Source organism: Homalodisca vitripennis, chromosome 7 (assembly GCF_021130785.1).
Source record: "Homalodisca vitripennis isolate AUS2020 chromosome 7, UT_GWSS_2.1, whole genome shotgun sequence".
In the NCBI taxonomy this organism is placed as follows: Eukaryota; Metazoa; Arthropoda; class Insecta; order Hemiptera; family Cicadellidae; genus Homalodisca; species Homalodisca vitripennis.
In genome coordinates, this window is record NC_060213.1 from 88787582 (window position 1) to 88798884 (window position 11303).

General features: G+C 32.1%; 1 protein-coding gene across 1 annotated transcript; it reads left to right on the forward strand.

Annotated features, from left to right (window-relative positions):
- The first annotated feature begins 2318 nt into the window (after positions 1–2318).
- Positions 2319–11065, forward strand: LOC124366043 (syntaxin-18-like). Its single transcript, XM_046822251.1, has 2 exons — positions 2319–3043; positions 10479–11065. Exons 1-2 carry the CDS (start codon positions 2321–2323, stop codon positions 10728–10730), a joined length of 975 nt encoding a protein of 324 aa, XP_046678207.1. The 5' UTR covers positions 2319–2320; the 3' UTR covers positions 10731–11065.
- Positions 11066–11303: the final 238 nt, after the last annotated feature.

The following is an 11303-nucleotide window of genomic DNA, read 5'->3' on the forward strand; positions in this document are numbered from 1 at the left end:
CTTAATTTACTGACATTTCTTCTACAGAATAGTGCTTTGGGAGCTTGTACAGACACGTACTTCATGAGAGCTTTCAGACTCCAGAAAAAGCTGATGCTGTAACTCCAGAATAATTGCAAAATTGAAAACCCAGAGAGTCATGTGAAAAGGCTTTCAACTACACATGTTCACACTACCTAGTGTATATGATTGGGAAACAACAATGTTCTAAATGGCTAAATGTTCTTTAACAACAGGCTAAGACTGCTGTTGAGAATTAATCAACGCTTAAGGCAGTGAATTCATATAAAACCCTGTTTAGTGTTACATGTATTTTATAACAGCGAGTTTTTGGCATTTTGATTGAAAGACAGCCCATTTAGCTGACTGACGTTAAAACTGGGTCTGGGGGTAAATATTGGTGAGTGTATATACATTTTTATATGTTTGCATAAAGAAAACGATGGTGAGCTTGTCAAAATGATAATTATCTCTATCTTTTGCAACACAATACACGTCATTGTCTACTGTAATAAAGTGTCTGAATTTTAACCTTTATTTTAAAGAAAATGTATGTAACGTGTCACAAGATCTTACACAAGACTTAGGTAGATTGTCATTAGCACTCATAAGACTAACATTGATACTTATATAACTTAACTACGTTGTTCTGTAAAAGCCACGAGGTACGGATTAATCCCTTCAGTAGGGCAATTAGCTCTTACAACAGTTGGCATTCAAGTAGGGTGGTTGGCTCTAGGATAGGGTAGGTTTCGAACATATGAATGACAGTAAGATAGTTAGCTAAGGTAATTTAATCTTCCGTAATAAAATAAATAATATATTTGTACTGTTATGGTTACGTTGGTAATATGGTTTAGTAAAATATTTGGTTAAAATTACATTGTTGTATTTATGTTTATAGTCGTATACATTAGATACTCCCCTAAATTGAAAGATTTTATCCCTTTTTGGGGGATTTTTTTTGTATCTTAGGTCTTTTCTCACTTTTATTTAACTAATATTGCTAGAAGTACTATTCACTTCTTAAGTATATTCCATTTGAAAAATCAACAAAACATGCAAATTGTAACTTGTTAACATTAACCTAAAGACTTATACAATTTAATGTTGTTATTGTAAAAAATACCTAAATTTGTATCTTTAACTTTAATTTTAAATTAAAAGAAGTTTATATATTGTATTTTCTATGCGTTAACTATCTATTTTCGCTAACATAATTAATTAGTTGTCCTATGAAAATATATTTACAAGTGTAAGATGAAGTAGTCATAATAAAAGAAATACGTATAAAAAGAAAAAAATGTGTATAGCGAACGAAAATAAATCTTTTTATACCTATACATTTACAATTTTGGGTCACAATAACACCATTAAATTAGGATCTTATAATGTAGACTATATGTTGGTGTTAACAATTAGATTTAATATTTAAAAAATGGTTTATAACAATAAGTCAGTAGCTACCTTGCTGAAGTAACTTAAAAGTTGTTTAACATGCTGACTGTGGCAGACGCATTATGGCACAAAGGCTGAATGCTATGTTTGGTGTCACTCAGTATAGACCAGCAGTGAAGGAGTTAATGTTTATTGTAACTCGATTGTTGCTATGAAAATGATTTACATATATTATTTTAACCGTTGGATCAGTTGAGTAAACATGCAGCTGGTGTGGCATGGCCTATTTTTGTTCTATCAATCTTAGGTATTTAATTTTGTACTTTTACGCGATGCAGCTATTTTAAATACTTTTTAACCTGTATGTTGGTATGAATTTAAATTAATCAGAAAAAAATATAATTGTGTATAAAAAATATGCAAAGCTGATCTAATTGGATTGTAATTTTTTTGTTTCAATATCTGAGCTGATACATCAGCCCATGATGGACTTTTGAGTGAAATCTGATGACACATTAGATCAGTCCATTGCAGTGATCAGAATAAATCGCTCCCTTGGTGGTAATAGGGTTAAAACATAGTACAGTATAAACAAAAATTCCTCTTGCTAGGTGATATATCCAATAAAGTGTGCTTCTTAAATTAAAGCTGAAAAAATTCTGTTGTGAAATATAAAGTGTAGCTGGTGGTTTTTTTTTTAGTAGAAATGTATTATTAAACGTAATTTATATCATAAGCATTTCAAATAATGTTTCTTTTGAATTATGGTATCGTTAAGGTAGATGCAAAAGTATCAGTTTAGGTCAATAGGACAGTAAAGATAATTTTTATTTTCATTTACTTAACAAAGCTATAACTTCAGTTGTCTAAGTATTATATTTTTTATTATAATTATTGTTTGTTTTGTTTTTTCAGCCAAACCATGGACATCACACTTCTATTCAAAGCGTGTGTGAAAACAATACGGACTCGAAATAAAGCTCTTGGGGTGAATGTACCCGAATTGGACAAACATCGTATACTTAACAATCACAAATCCAAGCACTCAGAGTTCACCTGTAAGGCCAAGGAAGTGTTAAACCAAATTACAAAACTGAGGGATTTCCTTTTAGAGCATAGAAAAGCTTATTTAAATTTCTCTCACCACTTATCGACTCTGCCCCAGATAAATGATTACGAACGTGATAAAATTGACAATGGGGCCCAAAGGATAATCAAAACATGTTCGCATCATATTTTAGAGTTTAAAAGGGATGCAACCTTTCATGAAGGCCATCCTCAGCTGATCGAGCATCAAGATGCTGTTATTGACTTGTTAGACTCTTATCTCAAAACAGTTTGTAAAATTTATTCTGAACAGAAAGCTATTAGGATGAAAAGAAATCTAGAATTGCAAAAAATGGCAAGACTGGAATCTGAAGTGTTAAATAAGGTATCGCGTAGTGATGATTCTGTTTCGGATAGTTTTTCAAATGAGGACTCTGAAGGTGAGGAGACTATTACGAGGTCACCGAGTAAGTTAAATGTAGAAACAAATTCTGTCAGTTCACTAACACTAGAGGATGAACTAACAGCAGAAGAACTACAAATGTTCGAAAGTGAAAATGAACAGCTGTATAACGAATTGAACAGTCTAACTGATGAGGTAATTACACCCTTAAGGTAGTTCAGTACTTCTTATGTGACTAGATTAGAATAAGAAATGAGAATGTCCCAGAGCTACATCGTCTGTTTGTGGGATATATCTCCAAAGTCCCATTTTCCTGAAACATCGTCTGAGTGTACCCTGTATATAAACTCATGATGCACTCACAGACATTCTTCGCAAAATACCACCTTACAGCTGGTTTATAAGTTTGGCTCACAAAGGGCTCTCTTCTGCCTCATTGTATTTCCTCCAATGTATTGATCTTTGACAATTTACTCAGAACCATGCTTTGATTCTATAACGACTTGGATTGTAGATATTAATATACCAGAATGTTATGAATAAAATTATCAATCAGACATCCAAGACGATATAAAATATTTTTTGATTCGTAAGCTCCGAGTGAATATTCAGTAAAATTTATTACTAAATTTTTAACTATTAAATACTATCTGGTTTGTCTAAAATAAAATTCACAGTTCTAAATAAAAATAATGGATTTATTTAAAATGTCAAATTAAATAATTCTATGTTTCAGAATTTCATCACTCTCTATTTTCACCAAAAAGTTGACGAACCGTTTAGTAATAGTAAAAGGTCCTTTGGCAAGAAATATAAATTTCAGTCAAATATATCTAACTAAAAATCAGAGCTCTCTCCTAAAATAAAACAATAAAGTTTTCAAATAAAATCAAATACCACTTGGAAATAACTAAAGTTTAAAATGTTCTCTTCTAACTAAGTTCACTCAAAATTCAAAATAAAAAATCAAACTTCTCTTTCCACTAGTTGTACCTTAACTTTCAAGTCTTTGCCATTCAGGTACAACTCTCTCAAACAATTAGAGTTCAATTAATTTCCAATTAATAATTCACAATAAAACAGTTCAAATTAAATATTAATAAATTACTACATTTCCAAAATTCAATCAAAGTTATTAATAAAGTTCACTTTTAATTCACTTTTCTTGCAAGTTTGAACCAAATGTAACTTGTTTGATTCTATTGTGCTTTATTGTTCATCAAGAATCAGTTATGCAGATTGCTCTTTAGTTTCTATGAATTTAATTTTTCCTATAAAAAGACAAAAAAATTAATTTAATATCAGATCTGGAAAACTATTTCAATATAACGTACAATAAATTTAGTGCTTACCTCAAAATCCCTCGTGGAAAAAAATTTAGGAACACGGTGCGCACTGTCATATCAACTAAATTCACGATAATTACCCAAAATAAGGCCGAAAATTATGAGCTGGCAGTTTTTATAGTTCCCTTTGCAACCCCCTCTGATGGACATCAGCGGTGTTCTCTCATTGGCCCAGCCGTATCCAACTCGAGAAACAATAGCCCTCTCAGATCTGACGTAACTGCAGTACACTAGACAAGTTCTGATCAATTCAAGGCAGTGAACTGCCTTCCTAATAATCTAAAGTTACTGGCACTAACTTGCCAAAGGATTACATATTCGTTTTTATCTTAACTTCTCACAATCTAATTAAAATTAAATCCCACTATTTCTTTCCCAAAATTTTCATTTAATTTAAGTTTTAATTAAAAAGTCAACCAATGTAGCTTTAAAAACGCTACGGATTCTAAACACAAAATGACGACAAAAGAGATTATAGGATTTATTAAAAGACCTTAACAATTCAGAAATAGTCTACATTCAATGTGATTGGAAATGGCGTAAGCATAGTATATTATAACAAACAAAATTCAAACAAATACCAAGCCTCTCTTCGAAATCATACAAACACTGTATTTATTTTATTACCATGTTAGTTTGTTATGGTATAACAGGCAAACATGGTAATAAGTTAAAATCATACTTATATTGATTGACTATACTTCTATACTGATATTGTAACTCTGTACACTGTCTAACTTATGTTATGTCACAGTAAGTTGTATGCAGTATGGTATATCTACAGTGTGACTGGATTGAACTATTGTTAATTATTTTATTGCTAGCTAGAGCCCTTCCCTTCAGTTACAGCTACAGTTAATAGTTTAACCCATATTTCATATTATTCAGGGGTACATTATACATTGATACATTAAATAGACCCTTACTTTTTCAACAGGTAATATGCTAGTTTCAGATAATGTCTAATACAAGTAAAGATAAAAGAAAATAGGGTTGCAAGTATGAAAAACCTACACATACAATTTTAAAGTACTTCAGCAATCAAATTGGTGGTTCTGAACTTGGTTTTTGTAAGCTTATCTTTCTGAATGTAAGGTGAAGCCTGATGTTATCTTAATGGAGTGATGTAAATGCTTTTGATGTATGTTTGTGTAATACTGTGCCAACTAGGCTACACAGAGCCATGCAACTTTACGTGTGTTACTCAAGTGTCTTTAACACCCAAACTAGTGGTGCGGATGTTCAAGTAAATGTTATCTTACCCAGATTATGATGCCCTTTTTAGAAGCCTTAAGGTTCTTCTGGACCTGGTGTAGTGAGATGCAGTGGGTTGTAGTTATGACGATTCTTCTCAATTTCTAAGAAACTGATATGAGGGATCTTCGAAGGCATCTCACTGTTAATATGATGGTACCCAATAGCGACTCTGTGTTAAGTCTGCAAGATTCCAGAGTGTAGCGTTTTTTTAAAGCTACATTGATTTATTTTTTTTATTAAAACTTAAATTAAATAAAAATTTTGGGATCGAAATATTGGGACTTAATTTTAGATTAGATTGTGAAATGTCAGGGTAAAAACGAAATGTAATCCTCTGGCAAGTTAGTACTGGTAGTTTTAAATTGTTAGGAAGGCAGGTTGACTGCCTTGAATTGATTAGAACTTGTCTTGTTGCGAGTATTGTTCTCCTGGTTTGATACAGCTGGACCAATGAGAGAGCACCACGGATGTCCTGCAAAGTTGATTGGAAAGGGAAGTATTTAAGCGCCCGCTCATAATTTTCGCCCTTCTTTTGGTTTTTTTCGTGAGTAAAGTTAATTGCAGTGCGCCGTATTTCCTTAATTTTTCCGCGAGTGATTTTGAGGTAAGCACCAAATTTATTGTACGTTTTATTGAAATAGTCATCCTGATCTGATTTTAAATTAATTCTGTTATCTTTTTTATAGGAAAAAATTAAAATCAAAGAAACCACAGAGCATTCTGAATAACTTATCCTCGAAGAACAATAGAGCATAATAGAATCATACGAGTTACATTTGGTTCATGCTTGCAAGAGAAGTGAATTAAAATTGAACTTTGTTAATAACTTTAGTTGAGATTTGGAAAAGTAGTAATTTATTAATATTTAACTGGAACTGTTTTATTGTGAATTATTAATTGAAAATTAATTGAACTTTAATAATTGTTAGAGAGAGAGTTGTAATCTGAATTGCAGAGACTTGAAAGTTAAGGTTCAAATAGTGTCAAGAGAAGTTTAAATTTTTATTTTGAATTTTGAGTGAACTTAGAAGTGAACATTTTTATTTTAGTTATTTCCAAGTAGTATTTCATTTTTATTTTAAAACTTTATTATTTTAATTTAGAAGAGAGCTCTGATTTTTATTTTGATATATTTGATTAATATTTTTATTTCTTGCCAAAGGAATTTTTAAATTTACTAAACGGTTTGTCAATTCTTTGTGGAAAATAGAGTGATAAAAATTCAGAAACGTTGAACTTATTAATTTGCTAGTTAAAAATAAATCCATTGTTTTTATTTAGAACTGTACGATTTTTATTTTAGACAAACCAGATACAGTAATATTTAATAGTTAACAAATTTAGTAATACATTGTACTTAATATTCACTAGGATCTTTACTAATGAAAAAAATATTTTATATCGTCTTGGATATATTATTATTGATTTAAATATTAATACTCTGGAATATTAATATCAACAATCCAAGTCGTTATACAGAGATAGGATAAAGTGAGGAGATAGTAGTTTCCGATAGTGTTGATTTATAATCCCCAGGATATCTTGTGTATTTTATCTACCAGTTTATATGATGTCTATTAACACCAAACCCAGTTGGTGTTTTTTTTGTTCTCTTAGGAAAAGAAGCTTATAAATTGCACTTAGTCCTATAAGGACCTTAGTGCTGTTTACGGAGTGACACGATGGGTAAGGTTAGGGGGTAGGGGCCGCCTTCTATCAAGATCCATGAGGAAAAATTGGGGCACTAATTTCAAAGTGTCTCCCTTGGATGAAGGGGAGGCCAGCTCTGAACCAGCCTCTCGAGTCAAAGCAGGCAGGGGGTGGCACACCATTGTTGGGGCTAACAAGAACCTCTGATATCTAGGGAACAAACCCCACCAATTCCAACTGTCATCTCCCGCAGTAGACCAGGCCTATCAAATTACCCTTGCTAAGAGATACATTTTTCTTGATAACGATTGAACATTGCGATAAATATTTCGTTACAGTATCACTTTCAAAGAAAAGCTTACTCAAGTTTTCTGACAAAATGAAATATTTTAGGCAGTTTAACTAAATTTTGTTATAATAAATATTAGTCATTATTGCATCAAATTATTCGACATGTTTAATGTCTCAGTAGACCGGCATAGGATTACCGAAAACGCTGAATTACCAAAAAATTGCTGGGTTACTGGAAAATCAATAATAATAATGCGTTTATCATAAAAAATTAAAATTTACTTTATTGTAAAATTGAGTTTAATACACCCAAATAAAGAGGTAAACACATTAATAACTGTAACCAGAAATAGACTGATTTTAATTGAAAACTTACTTTAATCTAATTCAAGTAGAAGGCAACTATCAATATTTTTCGAGAACATAAAGAGCGAAAATATATTGTGTTTTTGTTTACACCATGGAGACATGTTCCTGAACATAGCACTACACGAAAAAAATTAGCACTAATATAATGTAGACATTTTTAGGAAGTGAATAGAAATACATATACATTCATCATCACTACACTAATACAGAACATATGGACCAAATGAGGACAGATAAGTTTTTACTTTGTACTGTGGTCATTGACTGTGACAAGTAGTGACTTGTCTCCCTGTGTAAAGACGCCGGATTACAGAGAGTTCTTTACTAACAGTTAGTGGAGACAAAGAAATCATTAGTGAATTGTACTGTCATATGAAATAACTCTACAAGAAACGGTATGATTTTTGAACCCATTTCAGTATACAATTGATGTGAATACTAAATAAATAATTAACATCTTAGTTCAACTGAGTTGTTTTCCAACACTTTCAAATAAAATGAGATACCAGTATTGTTAAATTGGCTCCTCCATGCATATTACAGTTAACCAGTATGACAGCCATTTATTTGGCTAAATAGCTATGTACTGGAATGGGGTAAGAAGAAGGATACTTCTAAGTTTTTACTGAATTACAATAGATGAAATATAGTTTTTACATATTAGTGGTTTTTACTAGTTGTGGTTGTACATGTCATTGCTGAAAAATATATGGATTTGTTTTAAAATATTCAGAACGATTTTAGTAAGGATAAAATGAAGTATAGCGTTCCTAAAAACTCTAGTAAAAGTTTTAAGAAAGAAAAAATGATATTAAAAATAAAATACAATATTTTACAATTGTTTGGCATTCACTATATGGTCAAAAAATAAAAATTCACAAAATAAATGATTTTTCTATGTATAACATATTTTTATACAAATACAGTACAGAGGAACAATGAGTAGTGATTGAGTAAATTAACTACATAGTCAGCAAGTACTTATAAGTAATATTTATTATTTAATTTAATTGTATTACAATATTTAGGAGTGTTCCACACCTGGTAGCTTTAGTTAGAAAAATCCTTAATAAAGTTTTCGTGGTTATGGCAATGGGAATTTTTCAGCACACAAAAATTTTAGTGTTTTTAAAAAATTGTATGACATTGCTCTGTAGAAAATGTCTATAGTTTTTGACAAATGAACAGAGATTAATTAGAGATTATATAAAACCTACCAAAAGTATGTCACTGAATTTCAGTGAAAAGAAAGATCATTTTCCCAAAGGAAAGTAACTTGTGATGAAATTTAGGACCTTCATAATATTCTAGAAACGCCAACAATGGAATTGCAAACTTTTATCCAGCATAAACTTGATAATAATTGGGTACATTATCACGTTTGTAACCTTAGCTCCAGACACTTCATACAACGACAGAATAGAATCACAAATTTTTAGCAATAAAGGTTTATCGTTATTAACAAGTTCAAATATATTTCTAATTAGGTGTCTGAGTTCATCTAGATTTTGCGGTTTTGAAGCATACACAGTCTCCTTTATAATACCCCCAATGAAAAATCACATGGGGTCAGGTCTGGTGAGCCCGCAGGCCGATCAGTTGTACCACGGCAACCAATCCATTAATTAAAAATGTTATTTAAAAAATCTCAAACTTGGTTACCGAAATGTGCTGGGGCACCATCTTTTTGCTAGATGAGCTAATGAATATTGAAAACAGGATTATTTCTGAGCTCGGGAACTACTACTTATTGCAGCACCATAAGTAACTTTCTGAGTTAACATTTCCTTGAAGAAAATAAGGACCAATCAGTGCAGTACTCGAAATACCTTCCCATACCATAACACCAGGCACATTGAGTTCTGCTTGGATTACATTATGAGGATTTACATCCGACCATTACACACAATTATGCTGATTAACGCGTCCATTTAGTTTGAAACATGCCTCATCACACCACAAAATTGATCACAAGAAAGTTGGATCAGCCTCCGAATGGATAATTATTGTCTCACAAAATTCCAATCTCCTATCGGAATCGTCCTCGTGAAGTGCTTGGAGTAAAGATGGACGGTATGGCTTATATTTTAATTGCTTTAACATTCTTTGCACGCTTCCTCTTGATATTACTAGTTCAGCAGATGCCTTACGAATCTTATAAGAACTGGCTATAAAAGCTTGAGCAAAGAGTTGCATAGAGATGCAGGTTTTCTTCATTGCAAATTGATCATGGACGACCACACTTCGGGGCATTTATAACGCTTCCTGTGTTTTAAAATTTCTTATTTGACTTGCAAATATACTGTCGAGTGGGTATATTGATACCTGAATATTTACCACTAAATGCTTCAATTATTATAGCAGTATTTTTATTATGCTTCCACCACAACTGAAAGATGTAAACTCGTTGTTGGGTTGTAAACATTAAAAAAAAAAAAAACAAACAAACAAATAACAGATGCAAAGAGCGTCACTTTACACTAGCCACTGGAACAGACAACTATGTAATTATTCCGTGTTGCTGCCAACTTAACATTGTTACCAACCTATCGAAACAAAATATCCCAATTTCTGGGCAAACTGTCATACCTGTATGTGCCACTCTGTATAAGAGACGCAACTTTTGTACACTCTAAATATCTGGCTAGTTGCCTGTTTCACGATACCAGTCATGGAGCCAGTTTATATATGAGTGACACTTGTATTTCTCTTTACAGGTGAGGCAAATAGAAACCAAAGTAGTGCATATTGCTGAGCTACAAGAGGTGTTCACTGAGAAGGTCCTGGAACAAGAGAAGGACATAGAGAGGATATTTGGCACTGTTGTGGGTACTACAGAGAATCTGCGGGACGCCAACACGCAGATCCGACAGGCAATACAGAGCAATGCCGGTCTGCGTCTCTACGTGCTGTTCTTTCTATTGGTGATGTCGTTGACGCTACTGTTCTTGGACTGGTACAACGACTGATACACAGAGTTGCGGTTCAATACCAGTTTGCTGTGGCGGGAAGATAATCTTGTTACCGTGTGTCTGATCAGCTAAGTGGAATCAGTTGTATGGTGCTGAATTTTTTTTTTCAATATTAATTTCTGATGTGTATTGGATGGTTGTAAAGAAAGTTGTGTACATGATCTAATTATAAATTTATAATTTATCAGTAATATTTCTACTACAGTATGTGTAATTTTTTATAAGCAACCATGTTTTGACAGTGTAATCATCTGAGGGATTTTGCTACTGAGGTAACTTTTCAGTGGTATTTGTATTATGGCAGAAGTGTTAATAAACAATGAGTAATTGAGCGATACAGGATTATGTTATCCCATTCTTCAGAATTTCTAGAAAAAGTTGTAGCAAAATAAATCACAGGGAAAAGAATGATAATTTTGGCATTATTACAAAATGTAACATGTTTTGGACAAGTAACACCACTAACCATTTTATAATAATTTCAAAGTCAATAGTTAGGCTATACACCATACACATTTTTATATTGTTTCCTCTCCCATATAATATTATAAGATCAATTTTTTAATAATA